This window comes from Spermophilus citellus (genome assembly GCF_964194105.1).
Source record: "Spermophilus citellus genome assembly, chromosome: 3".
Taxonomy (NCBI): Eukaryota; Metazoa; Chordata; class Mammalia; order Rodentia; family Sciuridae; genus Spermophilus; species Spermophilus citellus.
This window is the reverse complement of record NC_138184.1, coordinates 153,059,719-153,081,054: the sequence shown is the minus strand read 5'-3', so window position 1 is coordinate 153,081,054 and position 21,336 is coordinate 153,059,719. Positions and strand designations below refer to the sequence as shown.

Below are 21,336 nucleotides of genomic sequence, written 5' to 3'. Positions count from 1 at the left end.
TGGTTGATATATTCTATATATGTCAGTTAAGTCTAGGTTATTGATTGTGCTGTTGAGTTCTATAGTTTCTTTATTTAGTTTTTGTCTAGAGGATCTGTCTAATGGCGAGAGCGGTGTGTTGAAGTCACCCATAATTATTGTGTTGTAGTCTCTTTGACTCTTGAACTTGAGGAGAGTTTGTTTTATGAACGTTGCAGCTCCATTGTTTGGTGCATACAAATTGATAATTGTTATGTCTTGTTGGTGGATGGTTCCTTTTAACAGTATATAGTGTCCTTCTTTATCCTTCTTGATTAACTTAGGTTTAAAGTTGATTTTATTCGATATGAGTATGGCCACTCCTGCTTGCTTCCGAGGGCCATGTGAGTGGTATGATTTTTCCAAACCTTTTACCTTCAGCCTGTATATGTCTTTTCCTATCATATGAGTCTCCTGAAGGCAGCATATTGTTGGATTTGTTTTTTTGATCCAGGTTACTAGCCTATGTCTCTTGATTGGTGAGTTTAGGCCATTAACATTTAAGGTTACAATTGAAATATGATTTGTACTTCCAGTCATGTTTATTTATTTATTTATTTTAGTTTGGCTAGTTTTTCCTCTTTGGTTATTTTCCTCTCCCTTTACTGAGATACCTCCTACTGTTAGTTTTGGGCACTATTTTTCAATTCCTCTTCTTGTAGTGTTTTGCTCAAAATGCTTTGCAGTGCTGGTTTTCTGGCAGCGAATTCGTTTAGCTTTTGTTTATCATGAAACATTTTAATTTCATTGTCAAATCTGAAGCTTAATTTTGCTGGATACAGTATTCTTGGTTGGAATCCATTATTTTTCAGCATTTGAAATACATTTTTCCAGGATCTTCTCGCTTTCAAAGTCTGTGATGAGAAATCAGTCGTTAACCTAATTGGTTTACCCCTGAATGTAATCTGCCTCCTTTCTCTCGTAGCTTTTAATATTCTCTCCTTGTTCTGTACGTTGGCTATCTTCATAATTATATGTCTTGGAGTTGGTCTATTACAGTTTTGAATGTTTGGGGTCCTGTAGGCTTCCAGGATTTGGCAATCCATTCCATCTTTCATCTCTGGGAAGTTTTCTAGAATTATTTCATTTAATAGGTTGTCCATTCCTTTGGTTTGATTCTCTATGCCTTCTTCTATCCCGATGACTCTCAAATTTGGATTTTTTATGACATCCCATATCTCTTGAATAGATTGCTTGTGGGATTTAAGCATCTTTTCTGAGTTGACTATATTATTTTCAAGTTGATAAACTTTGTCTTCATTATCTGATGTTCTGACTTCTACTTGATCTAGTCTATTTGTGATATTCTCTTTGAGTTTTTAATTTGGTTTATAGTTTCCTGCATTTCTAGCATTTACTGTTTGATTTTTTTTTAAGATCTCTATCTCCTGGTAAAGCTTGTTCTTTGCCATTTGAATTTGTTTGTTTAATTCATTTTCAAAATATACTTTTATTGCTTGGACTTGCTGTCTCATGTCTTCTCTAATATTCCTTTCCATCTGAGTTAGGTATGCCTTGAGTTCTTTCCCTATCCATGTTTCTGATGCTTCTAGGTCCTCCTGTAGATTTAAGTTGTCCTGCATTGTTTGTACTCCTTTTTCCCCTTGTTTTTTCATGATGTTCACGCTACTTTGCAGCTCTTTTGATTGCTGTGTTTCTGCTCTCTTCTATAAATTTGTTTTGGTTTTTTATATCTCTGTTGTCTCTCCTTTGTGTTGGTAGACTATGCCTGGTAAAGTGGATTCCGCTGGGAAGGAATTCCATCGGCCGAGCTCCTGTGACGTCACCTCTCTGCTATGGAGGGCCCCAGGCTCCTTGCCGTGGTGTCCGAATGGGGGGGTGGGACTGGACTGTCTTTGGCTGGTTTCCGCTCCTGGACGCTGGCGGCTGGGCGGACTCTAGCCGCCCAGTCGCGCAGGCAGCCGGTGGGCGATCGGTTGCTGGTGGGCGGGCAGGCGGTCTCCAGCCGCCCAGTCGCAGTGGCAACGGGCCGGCTGTCGCTGGTGGGCGGGCGATCTCTAGTCGCCCAGTCGTGCGGTTGGTCTCCGGCAGGCAGGTGGTCTCCAGCTGCCCAGTCACGTGGGCAGCCGGCGGGTGATCGGTCGCCTGCAGGCGTGCGGTTTCCAGCTGCTCAGTCACAGGGGCAATGGGCCAGCTGTTGCTGGTGGGTGGGCAATCTCTAGCTACCCAGTTGCGTGGTCGGTCGCCGATGGGGGGCAGACTCCAGCCGCCAAGTCTCGCGGTCAGTGGGTGGAGTTTCGCTGGCGGGCTTTCGTTCTCCAGCCACCCAGTCGTGAGGGCCTGGCCTCTAGTCCCCTGGTTTCTCCTGCTAGTCCTGGTTTCTCCTGCTAGACCAGATTTCCCCTGAGTGCTGCCTCTCAGCAGTTCAAACTGTACTCTGGCCTGCCGTTTGTTGGGTGTGGAGGGTGGCTATTGAGAACCCTGGCACTCTATTGTTTTGATTTTTTCTGCTTGCCCTTCCCCCCGCACTGGCAATACAGGTTTCGTTTTCCCCGCTGATGGGAGGGGGAGTTGAGGGTCTGGTGTCTCTAGTTTTCCCTGTGTCTTTATGCAGGCTTGCTCTGATAATCCCTCCCCCGGAGAGCCTAGGAGAGATTTTATGCGAATTCCCCGCTGTATGGGAGATGAGCTGAGTAACACACACCTGTTTTATTGTTGCAATCTGTCGGAGAGTGGCGGTGGTTACTTCAGCTCTCCAAGATGGTGGCCCCTGGTTTCCTTGGTGGAGTTTCCGTTGTGGGGGATAGAACTGTACCGCTTCCTTCCCAGTCTGAAATCCCGAACTCGGCCTGGGGCTCCGTGAGTGCTCAGGCGGCAGGATTCCACAGAATCTGCAGCAAGGTTTCTTCCTGCTTGCTGGTCGCTTCTTGGTGGCTCCCTGCCGTCTGTAGCCATGGGGCGGGCTGCGCGGATCAGTCAGCCTGGATCTCTGGTCGCACAGTTGGCTCGTGTATGAGACTCAATTACCGGACCTCGGTGCTGGAAATCCTTCCTCTAGGTTTTGGTGCACCCCCATTTTTCTGTAAGTTCCTAACAAGATAGTTTTTTGTCGTTCTAACTCATTATTCACCCGCGCAGTGGCGCGGTACACGGGGTGTGATGCACTCTATTCACGGCCATCTTGGGAATTCCAGCAAAGGATATTTAATTAAGCTTTGAAGGAAACTTGGTATTATTCAGATATTTGAATTACTATATGACATAATGAAGAGTTTCTAGGTCACCCCAGAAGACTGGTTGAATTTAATCAATAAATAGAAGTTTCAGAGAGAGATATTTTAACTTAATACCGAGAGCATTTGTTGAATGTTTATAGTTTATCCATCAATAGAATGGATGTGGTGAATCTTTGATAGGGAATGTGTTCAGGTACAAGTAATTTGTCAGAGGTGAGTGGAGAATTTTCTCTAAATAAGGGAGAAGTAGCCTAGATAGTTTTAAAGATTCCTATTATGTTAATTTTAGGGAGAGAGGTAGCCTAGGCAGTATCAGAGATCCCTGTTGTGTTAAGTTTAGGGAGTATGACTTAGGAGGAATAGAAGTAAGTATCCTGGAAAGAGACAGTCTTAGAGCAGGAAGACCCTTCTGGAGAGATGTGTGGAAAGAGAGAGGACATTTCTCCAGAGGAGGACTTGGCTGAATGTTGATTTAGCAGCAAAGGAGTCTTCATGCTGATTGGTTAAATGGAAAGAAGAGAAAAAGATCAAAGGAAAGGCTTTTCCTGAGGAAGAAGTACTCCATCCATGTTCTTGAAAGTTGAGTGCAGGAGTGTGCTACATAAATGCAGAGTGTCAGCTGAAGTGCTAAGCTTTGAATACAGGTTAACCTCTGGCTGGGTGTTCCTAACATTACTATGTTCTAGGTGACAGTTCTTAGTCCAGTTGTACCTTGATAGCATTTATACATTAATTGCAATAGTATTCTTATCTTTCATTTTAGGCATTAGTATGGCAAGCCTTCATGTTTAATATTCAGAGTCGCCGGTTGAAGCATCAAATTATTTGAACTCAGGATTGGCTCAGTCAGGAAAACAACAAAGGAACATGTTTTTATTCATAGCTGCTATTATTGCCTTTTACATTATGGTTGGCATTTTGGCAGCACAGGTATTAAATTGTTTACCACCCAGAACTAAATATAATTAACTTAGTTTTCTCAGGCTTTAAAGAAAGGGACCTTGGCTTGTAAAGCAATTAAGCTTTATTTGAATAACAATGGGTTGCAATAAAATGCTTTTGAATTTATCCAAGTCATATATTTAACGTATATGTTATTCTTAGGTTCTTCTTGTGTTTATTTTTTCCTTCTAGCAAAAATAATTGAGTTTCACTATTTGAAGTTATTAAGGCTTCCTAGAGAAAGAGTTACGGTTTTCTAGTTCAAGAGAAAAGCAATCAAAGTGGAAAACCCCTTCATTTTTAATATTTTCCTAAGAACAGCACAATCGTTTCCTAATTCTTACATAATGCACTAGGGGCTTTAGACAGACCATTATCATTTAAAAAAGAAAAAAAATGGGGAATTTTGAAATGTTTTTTTAAAGGTACAAGTAATGAGGAAAAATACTAAACCATAAAAATAAATTTAAATTTTTCCCTCAGTGTTTTTGTGTCTCTTAGTAGGTTTATTAATCCTTATTGATGGACGATTGACAAGGATATGTAGCATATTATTTCGCCTAATTAACAACTTATTGAAACACTATTGTTTCTAAATGAGCCATGTTACTTTTGTATCTGAAAGGTGGCAGTATATTTACTGTGGTCCAATTTATAAATATCCACTTGCAAATAAACCCCTTCATACATGGGTGTGCCTCTTAGAAGACATGCAGAAAAGGTTCTCCTGATGTGTATTTCTTGACTCTTCAGACTTAGGATGAAATTACTTAAAATAAAAGGAAAAATAAAAATCTGCTTGTTTCAGTGTACATTTGTAAGGTTACAGAAATTGGACTAAATATTGATATTTGCTTTTTGCTATTTTTGTCTTTTAATTGGCAAGTTAGTAGGGATACTTCCTTGGGTGAGATCATTTTCTGTGAACTTGGGAAGAATCAGTTTGCTTGTTTGCCAGTGGACACATTGGAAAAATACATCACTTGAGTGTGTTGTTCATTTTTTATTATGAAATATTTCAGTAATTTATAAAATATGAATAATAAAGAGTCATATATTAATCATGTACTCTTGTCAAATCTTTATGTTTTGTTTTGTTTACCTCAGGACTGTTCTTTCTTTCTTTCCTGGAAATAAAGCGTTTATAATGCATTTGAGGCATTCTGTGTACAATTCATTCATTCTCAGAGTTAGCTACTCTCCTGAGTGTGGTATTTATCATTCTCACTCACTTATTTATTATTTCAACTATAAAATACTTACCAATAAATATGTCATTTTGTATGATTTTACACAGTATATTACACAGATCTTTTAGTTTATTTTTCATTTATTTACGATAAGTAAATAAATGAAAAATAAACACTCTCTCTCTCTCTCTCTCTCTCTCTCTATATATATATATATATATATATATATATATATATATATATAACTAAGCCCTGGTTATTATTACTATGTGTGTTCTTTTTATGTGAACACAGTCTCCATACATCCCTTCCCTTTCTTGGACATTTGCACTGATTCCAGAGTTTCTGTTCTAAAGAGCCTTACTATGAACACTGTTTTTGTTTTTGTTTTCCCATGAATACACATGAGAAAATTTCCTCAGGAGTAGAATTTCTGGGTTGCTTATTAATTTTCTATGGCTGCTAAATCAACTTTCTACAATTGTGCTCACTTCAAACAATACAAATGTTTTCTTTTGTAGTTCTGTGGAGTAGAAACCTGGCATGGCTTTCACTGGGCTAATGTCATGGTGTTGGCAGGGCTGTTTCTTCTTGAACCTCTGTGAGAGAACTCATTTCCTTGCCTTTTCTAGCTTCTAGAGAGTGCCAACATGACTTGGATTATGGCCTCCTCCTGCTTAATACCAACAACACTGTGTCTCTCCAACTATTATCCCATGCTCACATCTCCACCTGATTCTCTTTTCCTGCTTCCCCCTTCCACTTTTAAGAATTCTTGTGCATGGCCAACCCAGGATAATATCACAATGTTAAAGTCATTTTTATCACCAACCTTAATTTCATCTGCAAACTTTGCCATGTAAGGAAACATATTTACAAATTCTGGGGATTAGGTCATGAACATCTTGAGGGACCATTATTCTTCCTACCACAGGACATAGATTATTATATACCATCTGCTTGACTAGATAGTCTTAAATTGCTATTCTAAGTGGTGTGTGCACATAATACTCTCTGAAAGTGTATTAGAATTTCAGTTGTTCCTCATCCTTGCCAACACGAGGATTATAAAACTTTAAAATGTTATCCAGTCAGATGGGTGTGATTCGATATCTCATTGAGCAGCTTTTCATATAATTATTGGCTGCAGAAGTTTTCGTTTTTGTTCATTACAATTCCTTTCCTTTTCCTATTTTTAAATTGTTTTTGCTTGCATATTTTTGTTTGTTTAGTTTTCTTACTGATTTAGATGTGTTCTTTAAATAATTCCATTACTAATTCTTTGTTGGTTATTTGGATTGCAATACTTTACCCCAGTTTGATTTAACTTTGCACTTTTAAGGTTTCTTTTCTTGTACAAAGATTTTAGTTTCAAAATTGACAAATTCTGTCACTTCCTGCTTGAAGTCATAAGATAGTCCCTCTTTATTCTTTAAATGTTTGCATAATGGAGTAGATGATACAATTTAATAATTTCCTTTGTATCTAGATACATATATGTCTCCGTTTTGGAAAATATAGTAGTAACATTAAAATCTGAACTGAGAATTTTATCATTTAAAATTTGATGGGTTTATAAAATGTTGTTGCTGAGAAGAACTTGACAGATCATATGATATGAAACTAATGTCCAGAAAGGCAGGGAGCAACAATTCTGGAAGTACTTGTATTGATACATTGAATTGCATACCATTGTATTCTATTATCCTCATTGCCTTAGGAGCCTGCTTTACCTTAAAGAAAAGTTTTATACTACTAGAAGATCAATTAACTTTTGGATTGAGTAAAATAATGGATGTTGATTTACATTTATAAAAATAAAACATATACATGTTAGAAATTTTCACAAGAAGATAATCAGTTTGTTCCTAAATATCCAAAATAAACAAATAAGTGAATGAAAAGGTAGTTTCAGAAGCAAGTAGTAGTTGATAACTGTGATCAAAACTGTTTTTCATTCTTCAGTGATGAGAATGGAATTATAGAAACAAAAACTATCAGTTTTGTTGAGAATCACCTATTTTCCCTAAAGTGCATATTTCCTTTTGATAGGCTTCTGTTTTAAACATACTTCTACTGTGGGCCAGGTCCTGAGAGGGAAACTTTAGTGAAGAGCCACGATTTTTCCATCTGCATCATGAACTGTACCACGCATTGCCCATGCTCCAACTGGATAAATAGGTTCTATTTTCCCAATATAACTCTATTATCAGACCCTTTAAGCTCAGAGATAAAGTGAATTTTTTTAATGCCCAAAATAAGTGTCTCAAGATTTTTTTCCTTTTTTTTTCCTTAAGGAAGTATTGCAAAGGAACTTAAGAGTGAGTGACAGTTGACAAAGATGTGGTTGCCCAGCAACTGGCAATTTAAATAACTAGGAGCTGATATGATTTACCAACCTGATAAACAGCAAGGACTTTAATATACTCTGAAGGACTGCTACAGATGTTGCATTGAGCTATTTATATGTGTTGATCTGTCTAGATCTATTTTAATATATGCGTATATATATGCAGATATTTTTTCTGCAGAAGTGAAATATGAAAGCAAAGACTATATCTCTTCCCCTATGTGACATTAATAGAAGTTGCCTGCAATAATAAAAATTGTTTTAGCTTTCTTGTTTGTATACAGATTCTCAGTTTCAAAGGAAGCTTTTTCACACAGAGGGAATAAATGTCCTGAAGATTCAGTGCTGATTTTGTTTGGAGTTCTAATACTGTATTTATAATCAGCAATTGTTGCTACCTTATTTTTGCAGGTTTTGTAATTTGAAACTTTTCTCCATTTGTTGCTCTTGATTCTTCACAGAAATAATGAGGTTTAACAGGATTATTTCTGAGTGAGTTAGCTTAATTGACTAGCCTATTTTAATAATGGGATCACCAAGAGGCTTGATGTCCACATAGGCCAGTTAACTTCCTGGAGTCAGTAAATCTCTTTTTGCAGTCTCCTTGACCCTCAGTGGAAATCGTTCACATGATTCTTCCAAGAGTGACAGAAAAGCTGAGACTCATGCTATACTAAAGTAGAATAGCAATCCAAAGAGCGCCCCCTCCTGGAAGGAGGTCAGCACTATCATTTTGTACATAAATCACCTATGGTGTATTTGAGAAACAGTGTGTATAAAATTATTCCATCTTGTTGGGAATGGAATGTGTTACATTAAATAACAACCAGCAATATGCTGTTACTAGCACAGAAAATGAGATAATTTTGAGGGTAATTTCAGTATTGAAAATATTTTATGATATGGGGAATACAAAAAGATAATTTTAATAAAAATGATTGAGAGATACAGATAAATAATTTTAAAATTGTTTTTTGAAATATAGGACTTAGGGAACTTTGGGGCAACGGGCACATTTTGCCAACCATGCGTATTTGAACATAAATTAGTGTCTTAAATCTGTATGCTAGCTTTTCCATGGTACAGTCTCTTTCTTACACTAATCACAATGAAAATCCTCTTCTCAAAATCTCTATAGCACTTATGCTTTCCTATTCCTTTTAGGAAATGATAGCTATCAGGGCTGAAGTATTTCACAATTCCAGGGGCAATTAGCAACACAGAGGCCCTGCCATGATATCTCACCTATTGAGCACTATGTAAGTATTTAAAATATATTGTCTCTCGTCCTTAATGACGCTGCAAGTATCTATTAGCTCCAGCAACTTACTGATGATGAAAGTGAAGGTCAGAGTGGTAAAATCATTTGACTGTGAGCATATGCTTGGAAATCAGAGAGGTAGAATTTGCCTTAAGGTCAGACTCCCAAGCCAGTACACTTTTTACTCTGTTACTCTATGTTTTGTTATGTTGTTTCTTAATTATTCTTATGTGTATATTGTTTCTCCAGAGGTTTTCATGCTTAAACTCAGTTTAAATCACTGTGGAAACATGTTAAAAATGCTGTTTCTAGACCTTGATCCCCCAAATTCTGATTCAGAATATCTCAGTATGTCCTGATTGTGCATTTTTAGATTGGTTCTGGTATCGTATTCTGAGAAGTCCGTGGTGTGAAATCTGTGAGGCAGGACCTTACCCTTTAGTTGTGTACTGAACATTCATGGCATGTACCCAGTAAATATACATTAAATTCCAACCCAGCTTAAACTGTTGCACCTGTGCTAAATACAGCCCACAAAGTTTCTTAGCATGAACTGGGATGTCTCTTAACTTGAATCTAAATAAAAAGTTTTTGCAAAATAGAAAAGTCAATACTAACTGGTAGGGTGAAGTTCAAGTAACAAGTTTTTAATAGAATGATTCATCTGTTAGATGTTAGTATATTCTGGAAATTTAGATATATCCTAAGGTAGCACAAGGAAGCTCTGTAGAAGAAGGAAAAGCATAGGATAGAAAATAACTAGAGAGAGATGGAAGTAATTGTGATAAATTTTAGATATAAAATAGAGTTGTTTGGGATGGGGTGAGGACATAAAGATGGTTCAGCTCATTAGTAAAGGTGGGTTTTTTGGAGGGAGGTCATGAAGGAATGGCTTATTCAATTGGGAGAAATCCTGGATAAACCTAAAGAAAAAGTGGGTTTCAGATGAGAGAGTAAGTATTAAACAGAATCAGTGATAGTGTGGATATTGGTTGGGGCAGAGGCTCAGGACTCATCCTGGTTTTCTTCTTCTTTTCTTCTTCTTCTTCTTTTTATTTATTTATTTATTTTTGGTACTGGGGATTGAACCCAGGAGCACTCAACCACTGATCCATAACCTCAGTCCCTTTTTTTGTAGTTTCCTTCTTTATTGTGTGTGAATTCTGCTGTTATCATCTCTTTATCTAAGGGCCATAGATGTTCATGCCTGGAAGTGTGTCTTAGGTGGCTTAAAATTGGATGGACCACTAGTGATATATAAAACAGCGAATATAAAGTGATCAGTGAAATACTGCCCATTATAGCAAGAGGGGCCATAGGGTCTATTGCAATTCCCATGTTGATCTGCTGAGACATCAGAAAAGTTCTTTCTAGAAGGACCTGTATTATACTAGGGGAATAGACTCCATATTTCTTTTCAAATTTCTACTAAATGATAGTTGTTACTAACTTGCTGAGTTAAAAAAAATTGTAATGTTTTCCTTGCAATCAACACCCAAGTGATTTTAAAAAATGCAGATAACATCAGTAAAAGATTAAAGTAAGCATGGCGTATTCACAAGCAAAGGTAGCACAGTGTATTTCCTTAGAGTACACATTTGCCTTCTAACAGAAAGACAGGAAAAAAGCTTTAGTAATTAGATCCCTTTTGTAACCCTCATGGAGTGAGAAAGATTAATAGCTGTGCTGCAGGACTCTGTTCCAGTCAGAGGCACTGTGTGTCACACTTTTCTCTTGGGATAGAATTTGGCTTGAAGTGAAACACAATTCTATAATAATAATGATAATAATAGCCAGCATTTTTGAGTACTTTCTCCCTACCGGTTACTTCACATTATTTCCTCCAAGCCACACAATGACCTGGTAAGTTAAATAATTCATGTTTAAGCAACTGAGACTCAAAGAGGTTAATTGACTTCCAGACCACCCAGCTAGTGAGACATTTTATAGGGACACTTTGCTGCAGGTAGGTATTGTCAGATCTTCAACAGATAGGCTCCAGCATTAAAGAAATCTCAGAACTTTTTTTTTTATATAATGTACACAATATTGGAACTTGAAAAAGAGAGCCATGCCACTCTAAATTACAATGATGAATAAAGGTCTTTTGTGTTTGGCTGGAGCATGGTAACCTGTGCCTCCATGCCAGTGAGGTAGTAGGTAGACCAGGGAAGCCAGGTTCTTTTAAGCAAGCTTGATGGGGCAGTTTTCTGAAGGGAAGGTTAGAGTGTGTGAGTCACAAAGCCCTCCTGCTGCACAGGTATCAGAGGTTGTCTGTTACAAGTTCCTTCACTTCCACTATTACTTCCTTTCCTCAATTCTATTTTGGACTTCTGTCATGTGTATTTACAGTTAGACAAAGGTTTTTTTTTTTTTTTTAAACAACCCCTTTGTAAGAACTGAAAAGGGGCCTTGTATATCCTGCAGTTTCTGGGCATTATGAGTCTCCTTTTAAACTCAAATTGGTGATAATGGTAACTGTGAATCTCTATTGTTCAAGGAAGTAAGTTGCAGATAGGGGCCTTCAAAGACAATTCAATAAAATCAATGGAGTAAAGCTTTTTGATGGAATGATCTTCGTTATATAGAGGCTGTTTGGGATATAACTTGGGGACTGGGCACCCCAGCGCTGAGCCTGGTGTTTTAAATGCCATGGTTTACTACAAAAAGATCTTTTGATTAGTGCAGGTAGTAAGTTGGCAGGATTTTTTTTTCTTATGAAATGAAATATCCAGCAGACCATTCCTGATTATGTTATGTATTTTTAGATGTTACCATTGAGTTATATTTATAGTATAGACTACTGAATCCTAACTTAAATATGCAAAATGTATGCATAACTAACCTCCCAAGCTGCATTCCCTGCTCTATATTACACCCTACAATGTAGCCTGTGCTTAAATGGCTCTTCTAAAGTCTTAGAAAGGAGCTTAGTATTTGCTTTTAAAATATAAGCACAGCAAGAATATGTAAAATGTGGGACCCTCTCTGGTACTCACCTTCTGCATTTAGCTGTGCTCCAAGGGTGAAGTTAACAAAACTTTGACAGTGCAGGTGGGGACTGAAATCAACAGTCTTGCCTAGGTCAGAATGAGTTGAAATGAACTGACACACCAGTCTTTGCCAGTGTGTTTGTGACTTAGTACACCAGGTTTGGGTTGTGGCTTAAGGGAAGGTTAAATCATAGATCGCAACATTGGCGTGGCTCTTGCCTGTGTCCATCAGTTTTCCCATTATCAGAGCTTCCAGGCTCCCCAGCATCCTGTTCCTTAGACAAAATAAATATAGTCAGGAACCTTCTGAGGATCATGAGAACAATCCTGCTTCTGCTCCTGAAGTTAAAGGGAACAAATCTTTGTATTCCACTTTCTTGTGTCTTGATGAATGTGATTCGATTATTTTGATGCAAACTTGAGCTTGTGTAACTTGTCTAATAAGAATGTGGATTTCCTTGTAGAGAGAAAAGCAAAAATTAATAAGAAACTGAGAAGCCGAATGCTTCCAGTGATCAGAAAAATCACTTCACCTGAGCAGATTGGGAGATCACCCTGTTTTGGACAACATCATTCATGGTAATTTTTTGGCAGGTGCCTGACGTTTAACATCCATCCATGAAGGTACCCACTCCATCTGGAACTGTTCTTCCTGGCCTGAACTCTAGAATATTTTTCTTTCTTTATCTGATCAAATCAAAGGACTGTGTTCTAATTCTGCATAATTCTATAATAACAAATTGGATAAATGAGTTTGCCCCCAAATCAGGAAACTACAGGTTTGTTGGCTTAGCTCTATCCCTTTGTTTACTCATTCATCAAGAATTCACTGTGCACCTGCCATGCACCAGGCTCTGTGCTAGGTGTGGGGGTTTCAGGCATGAATAGAGTGCAGTCTCTGAGCTGAAGAACACAGGGTTATTGTGGATGAGAATACTTATATAGGAGGTGTTATTATTGTCTAACATAAAGGGTGTTATTATATAGATATGGTGAAATACAGTAGGAATCTAGATGAAGAATCTGTCCTTTTACTTTGAGTACCTGGTTAAGAATTCTCATTTGAACATGCCTTATAGAATTCAAGGTAGGTGGTAGAAAAAGGTGGTAGTATCCTTTGTTGATGGAGGTACAAAAGCCTAGAGATGTGAATGTGAATGATATTATACAGGAATAATCAGACTAATAGCTGATGTGCTGCAGTATAGCCATACTAGTGCTCATACAAGTGTTCATTCTGATTAGCCACTGCATGTGCTTCGGTAGTAGTTAATAGTATTGCACATCATGCTAGGAGCAATGACAGATTGCTTAGAACTGTAAGAGTTATATGTGAGGAAAAGAAGCAAAGAGGAAGTGGGAGGATACTGATTATGAAGGAATTTGAATGCAGTTGAGGAGTTTTTATGTCACAAGATTTTATTTACTTGCAAATTCATTCATTCATACATTGCCTGGAAACAGTGATGCCAGATTAGAAGTCTCGATTAAGAAGTCTAATCAAGAAAAATTACTTGAACCAAGCAATATTAGTTGAAGTGGAAAGTGGTGGGGGGCTCAGATATGAAAGAGATGCTCTGGCTTTAGTCACTTTCTTTGGGAAAAGCACAAAACAGAGACATGAAATAGAATCCCAGGTTTCCATCGAGGGTGACAGAGTGTCTTATGTTTACTCAATTAGGGTTGTTGCATTGAGTAGGCCTTAAAAGCAATTTTCTAGTGCTTCTGTTTCAGGTTCTGAGGTATAAGAGAGAGTCTGGGGCTGAGGGCCTGGTGCTTAATACATTAGTACAGCGGACTTATCTCACCAATCAGCTATCTGCACAGTGTGTGTGATAAATTGAGTTAGCTTATGAAACTCACTTGTATAGAGGAATCACAGCTAATGACTCCATCTGTGAAGAGAGATACTTGCTGCTGAATGAATGACTAGACTGAGTTGTACATTATGACTTGCCCTAAGTCTGGGAAAGCTATATTAGTGATGCACAAATGAGGTTTTTGATAGCTGCTAGACTACAAAAGCATTCTGCTTTATTGGTAGCACTGTCCAAAATAATAGCAGTTGTTCAAAAGGGTGGTGGTGGTGGTGGTGGAGGGGAAAGATATAATATGAAACTCAGAATATAGTTAAAACCCCAAGGATTATTTGGGTTTAGGGATCATGAAGTCCAAGTCAAATTTGAAAGCTTCTCCTGGGACATGACTTGTAGATTTTTATCCCAACTTTTTGAGTCATTTATTTTCTTTTGTGAGAAAGTTCAGTCTGCTAAATGATCAGATAGTTTCATTAGTAAGGGAGACCCGTATATCCGTGAGCCACTACTGGAATTGCCATGACTAGGTAGACAGGGTGTTGATATTCAAACAGCTTTCCTAGAATGGCCTATAATTCCTTGTGTATCACAAAGAGAGCACTGGCAAAAAGTTATTCCTTTCATTTCCCAAATACAGGTCCATGAACAAACCTTTTAAACTCCTCATCTGTGGAATGGGAGTAATAACAACTTATTTGGTATATTCCAAAGGGTTATTGTGAAGATAGGAAGAGATACCCATGTGCAAATCCTTTATGACTTGTTAAGCTCTGCTGACGTGCAGTGTTGTTACTGTTGAGCAGGTAAGAAATGGCCAAAAGACCTATGGAAAGATTGCCACAATGATGTCAATGAGTGTAATGTTGGCTGGAGTAATGCTGTCTGTTAGTGCATTCTTTCTGGTTGCATGGGCAAGTTGAGATACTGCAAGAGGTCACCCCCTTGGATTGTTCTGTGCAATGTCCCAGGATGTTATAGCAGTAACTTACTTTCAGAGTCGATCACCTTGTCGGGAGAGATCACCCGCTTTTGTGGGTCCAAATGGTAGTCAGAGCCAAAATAACCATTCCTGGACCTCAAGAGATAAGGTTTCATAGCAGCAGTTTTGTTTTCTTTTCACTTCTCTGTTATTTTTCTTCAGTATGTAACTATATATTTTCGTAACACGGGTAACTCATATTCGAATTAATTGGAACTATTAATTGAAAACAGATATGCTTATAATGTATGCTTTGATAATTCATATTCAAAAATAATCTGCCTTTTTTGTTATTGATTTTTGGATTATCTACCTGTTTGAAGGCCTTCTGCTATTACTCATTTATTATAAGAATGGCAAATGTACTAGGGGAAAACTTTTTCATTCTAAACAGTCCATAATTTTTGCAGCCCATTTGGATTAAGAAGTGTGGGAAAATTTGACAATAAGTTGCCCATTGTCACTGATCCCTCTTTTATTCTAAGCAGTTAAAAGTCATCTTAATAAATGTAAGATTCTTGTGAATTAGGCTGCTAGTGTGTTGATTCTGTGGCCGGCAGGAGAGGGAAGCATTTGTAACTTGTGATACCTCCACACATCACTGTACGTGTGCGTACTGCAGATTCATCCTCTGGAACATTTAGGGAGAACTCTTTAGATGACCATATTTCCAGCTGTGCAGTGGTAGTAGTGATAACTTTGGTTCATTGTATTTGATTAGGGCTGGAAATACAATAAACAGAAACTAATACATATCAACATAGAGATGTCTATTAATTTTCTTTGTAAAGATGTTCAAATAATGACTTTCATAATGTTAGAAGAATGTGTCACAATCAGACAGTTATTTGAAAGCTCAAATGGCAAAGGGAGTTGTCTAGATTTCAGAAAGAGTGAAATTTTGAAGCCAGATTCCTTTTTCCATCTCAGATTCACTTTACAACTTCAGTTTGGAGCTATGAAATCAAAACACAGTAGTTGCATATCTAGCCACAAACCAGCATGTCACAGGCAGGTGTTATGTATGTTGTTTGTGGAGATAAGTGGCAGAAGTTACCAGAAGTTAAATTCTGGGAAATTGTTTGTTAAATCGAGTTGTATTTGTAAATATACAAGTTACTAATTGTATAAAGTGGCATTATAGAATAAAAACTTTTTTAAAAAAAAAACAGAGTATGCTTTTGATGAAATGTACTTTTCAGGGCTGCTTTACTTCTCTATTTACATTCTCTAGAGGTTTTCTATTCCTTGCTATTTGTTGTTCTTAATTTAAAATCAGATTGTGAGAGTGAGAATCAAGAATGTATCTAGAAAAAATGTATCTAGAGCATTTGTGGAGTATTTCAGAGTACAATCTGAAAGAATAAAAATGACAAAATTTTAAGGCCACATTTGTTAATTTTAGATAAAGTCAAATTCCAGTAAATCTAATCTTTATATTTAATTATTAAGCAGAGAACAAATTGATTTTATCACCTGTCAGATGGTGGGTGGGGGCTGAGACATAAATTATGTTAGGGTGTTTCATGTAAAAATAGTGTCAAATATAGTGATATATGTAAAAAACCTTGTAACATAAGGAACTTAGCAAATATGTTATAATGTCATAATGTTAATGTCCTGATAAAAAAATTTAAAGAAAAGGTTTTGTGCTCTTAATTTTTCATCTTTATGGAGAGGATGCTGCTTTCTTATTGATATTTCTTATTGAACTAAATTAAGATTCTTTAAACTCTAATAAAATAAGCACATCAATATTTTTTAAGGGAATTTATAGAATGTACATTTTTATTGTTACTAAATCTCAATACCTATAACAAGCACTAAAGTTTGGATGAGAAGAAGCCTGTTAGATCTGATGATTCTACTGAGTTGTTTCAATAACTAAATAGAACATTTCTATTTAGAGATAATTTAAAATATTATAGATATTCTTGGTGCTATATAGTTCCTCAAAGAAAATATGTATTTATATCTGGCTTTATACTTTTGGGCAAAAATAGTAATAACACTTTCAAAATACTGATGGGAAAACGAGTCACAATAAATATGTTGGATTCTCAAGATAAAGAGATGTACAATTCTCAGAGTTACAGCATCTGTCTATAAAAATAGTGCAATTGGGATATACTATTTTAGTAAGAAACTCATGGAGTGTAACTTTAAAAGCTCTTCTTTTTTTACAGTCTGACATTCCAGTAAACTGTTGGGGAAATGTTCTCCCTATTGCTTTTCCTCTGCTGAAGTGTCTATAAGTGGGAGTACATTCAAATTAAAAGCAGAAAGTCCCTTAAATTCCTTTCAAGGAGTCCATCCTGTTGGTGCCACTCCTAGAAGGACTACCACTGTTACTACTTTTAGCTGGAACAAGATTGCAAAAGACTTCAAGAAGTGGAAATTATAATGGGAGTTTTCTGCCACTCTTACAGTGTATGAACTGTTTGTTCCTTTTTTAGGCCATTAAAATTTTCTTTTACTAACAGGTCCTACATCTAGAAGCGAATATTTGGCAATGAGTTTAAAATGCTGTGTAGTGAGAGATTTATATCCAAATAGCCAAAAAATAATTTTAATCTCTAAGGTTCTGATAATGGCTAGGGAACAGTAAAGTCATTTTAGTTATATGAAGTGCTTTTCCACAGATTTCTTCTTCACCCATTATTTTATTTCAGTGCTCACAATATTCCTGTGCTCTAAGCAGGAATGGGACATTTTCTCTTTGATAGCTAGAGACTGAGGAGGCTGAGGTGATTGCTATAGAGATCCATCTAGTCAACTGTGGCTGAGTTGAGGTTCAAGGCCAAATCAGTTTCATTTTTTGGTGTGATTGACATAATTTGTATCTTACACTTTGTCTTTTTCTTACATCCTAGGTTTCTCCTCTGGCTCTTGGACTGCCTCTACCAGAGAAGGAAAGCCTGTGAATCTGCATCCTAGCCTATCAGCCCTTCTGTATTCCATGATGAGCTCACCAGTGCAGCCCGGTCAGTCTTTTTGCTTTTTCAACTGGTACAGGCTTCATGTGAGAGATATTGCTTTGTGTTGCTTCAAACCAAGCAATTTAAGTCATGAAGGAACATTTTCTTTCTGATGAAGATTAGTTCATAATAAATCTTGAACTTTGCATTGTATAGTTAATCCTCTATTAACTCAGTTTGCTTTCTGGGCAACTTTTTTTCACTTGTATTGTTCTCTGAGAACTGGGCTTTATTCTTTTGCTTCTAATGTAACATTCAGATTGAATCTCATGAAGTTATGAATATTAAATATGATACTGGAATCTAATTTGTACCGATAGTCTCTTTGACCTATTATGTGTCAGTTTGTTTTTAAAGTATGCTGTGGGGTTTGGAAGTCAGCTTGTGGGTTGACTCCACCTCTATCTCTTTGACACACAGGAAGGATATTTTTCCTCTCCACCCTTCTTTGCTGCCGCTCCTGTTTCCTATATACATATTTAATTATAATCTCAACACCTGCTTCCTCAGAGTCAAGAGTGATATGTGAGGCTCACGTAGTGCTGTGATCAGTAGAGCCAACACCCATTCCTCCAGGAGCAGGGTAACTGTGTTGGTTTTTCATAGCTGTGACCAAAATACCCAACAAGAACAACTTAGAGAAGGAAAAGTTTATTTTGGCTCATGGTTTCAGAGGTTTAGTTTATGTGGGCCAACTCCATTGTTTTGGATCTAAGGTGAGGTAGAACATCATGGCAGAAGGGAACAGCAGAGGAAAGCTGTTCAGTTCATGGCAGCCAGGAAGCAGAGATAGAAAGGGGAAGGGGCACAGGCATGCCCCAGTGAGCCACCTCCTCCAGCCATGCCCCACCTGCCTACAATTTAATAACCTAACCTAGTTAGGTTATTAAAACTTGGATGGACTGATTTAGGTCACAGCTCTCATAATTCAATCATTTTACTTTGGAAAATTTGTTTCCTTTTTTTTAGTCTTCAGAAATTTATTTTCTTTAAAAATTATTTGTTCTTTTTAGTTATACACGGCAGTAGAATGTATTTTGACATATCATACATACATGGAGTATAACTTCCCATTGTTGTGGTTGCACATGATCTGGAGTTACACTACTTGTGTATTCATATATGAACACCGCAAAGATATGTCCAATTCATTCTACTGTTTTTCTCATTTCCATCCCCCCACCCTTCCCTCCACTTCCCCCGTCCAATCTGGTGAACCTCTACTCCTCCCCCTACTTCCCCATCCCTACTTGTTGTGAGTCAGCATCCACAAATCAGAGACAACATTTGGCCTTTGGTTTTTTGGTATTGGCTTATTTCACTTAGTATGATAGTCTCCAGTTCCATCCATTTACAAGCAAATGCCATAATTTCATTCTTCTTTATGTGTAACATTCCATTGTGTATAGATGCCACATTTTTTTTTATCTATTCATCTGTTGAAAGGCATCTAGGTGGGTTCCATAGCTTAGCTATTGTGAATTGAGCTGCTATAAACATAGATGAGGTCGTATCACTATAGTATGCAGATTTTGAGTCCTTTGGGAATATAGTGAGGAGTGAGAAACTGGGTCAAATGGTGGTTTCGTTTCAAGTTTTCTGAGGAATCTCAATATTGTTTTCCAGAGTGGTTGCACCAATTTGTAGTTTCATACCTAGGAATATTTCTGTATTAACATGGGAGTTTTGGGGGAACACCTCATATCCAAACTAAAATGTGACTTTTTGAACAAATGCAACCCAAGTTTTGAGAATGATGGAGTAGGGTCAAACACCACAGTCACAGACAAATTGTTAAAAGAGTTTTTTGCTTGGTTCATTATAGGAGGATTCTTCAGCATGTTGTCCTTCACTTATCCAACTCTCTAGGTCAAAGCTTATATAACATTGTATTCAGGGCTCAAAAAGGGAAACCTCTGGCCAAAATTTTCACTCCCTGGAGAGCTGCACCTAGATTAGCTATTTTGGAATTCCACTGACTCATCAGCTTTTCTTCACATTTCCAACAGACCTCCAACTTGTATGTTGAATTTGGAACTGGAAGTTATAGGGAAGTATAACTGTGCTTGTTGATTCTAAAGGATATAGTGAATATATCCCAGAGTCATTAGTCACACCATGATTTATAATTGGCATTACGTCATCTGGTTAAGAAGATGAAGAGTTACCAAGGCCTCTTGTATTTGAGTCCTTATATAGCCCTGTGGTTCTCAAACTTTAGCATGTATTAGCATCACTTGGAGAGCTTGTGAAGATAAGCCCCGCTTCTGCAATCTGTATTTGGGGTAAAAATGGGAGTTCAAAACCCAATTGAGTTTAATGTATGAAAGATGATATATCATGAGCTCTGTAATGTTTTGAACAATCAATAAAAAAAAAGAAAAAAATTGGAAGCAATCTAAAAAAAAAAAAAAAAAGATAAGCCCCACATCAGTGGTTTTTGAGCTAATAGTTCTGGATGGGGACAAAAATCATGATTTTTACAAATTCCCCAAGGTGATGATGCTCTTGCTGCCCGGAGACCACACTCTGGGGATCATGGGTCTAACCTCCCCTACTTCCTTCCTCCCTCCCTCTCTGTTCCTTGCAGAGCTTTGTTGAAGTGTGTCCTGTGAGCTGTGTTGCTTGCTATAATTATAATTGTATTACTATTTTTTCTATTGAGATGAACTTAAAATAATGTCTGAGGGGCTGGGGCTGTGGCTCAGCAGTAATGCACTTGCCTGGCATGTGTGAGGCACTGGGTTTGATTCTCAGCACCACATATAAATAAATAAAATAAAGTTCTATCAACAACTAAAAAATATTTAAAAATAATGTCTGAAATATATATACATATATGTATGTATGTATATATAGAGAACACTCAAATATATGTGTATTTATTTTTATGTAAATTTATTGTTTCAAAATTGCATAGTTAAAAGAGGCATTTCATTTAGACCACCATGGCCAAATATCATTTTCTTGTGGTAATATTTGGCAATTGGAGTTGGCATACCCTGCCCCCAGAAAATTGATTTAAAGTATGCAAATTAAATTTGAGGCTGCTATTTTAAACAGAATGTTCTTGCTAGCCATAGTTAATTGCTCAGTTAGGAGAAGGGAAAATGTGGAAGATAAATGATACAACAATTGAATGAAGATCATTAGATTTTAGGGTCACTGACATTTCTTTGACTCTTTTTCTTATATATTACCCTGCTTGGTTCAGAACAATATTGTTTAGAAGTTTCAGTCAATTCCAAGAAGTTTTCATGAATGAGATGTGAAATTGAGAAGTGTCATAGCAAATGGCCAGATGGGTGGAAATCTTCTATTTATTGAAGGTAATAAACTGTGATCAGGGCCTGAAATACACTTTGTGTGTATTAAGGAAAATATTCTTCACTCATCCATAAAAATATTTTGCTGTTATCAGCCTGTATCTTGTAGAGTCATATATATTCCACTAGTGAAATATAACTTGATTGTTTGACTTGAAAAAGTGTTTTTCTTACGTATCTCCTTTTTTTCAAAAAACTATCTAAAAAGATAATGAAATTGGTCTTATGCAATCACCATCCATTTATTTTGCTGTTGTTCCACAAATGGCTCCCAGGAGTTATCAT

General features: G+C 37.1%; 1 protein-coding gene across 2 annotated transcripts in view; it reads left to right on the top strand.

The window, feature by feature from the left end:
- HDAC9 (histone deacetylase 9) overlaps window positions 1–21,336 on the top strand; it is an 890,491-nt gene that overhangs the window by 57,795 nt on the left and 811,360 nt on the right. For both annotated transcript variants that reach the window (XM_081283850.1, XM_081283851.1), the window contains exon 2: window positions 17,621–17,731. In XM_081283850.1, coding sequence (XP_081139976.1) covers window positions 17,707–17,731 — 25 coding nt within the window. In that variant the 5' untranslated portion in view covers window positions 17,621–17,706. The remainder of the gene's footprint in view (window positions 1–17,620; window positions 17,732–21,336) is intronic.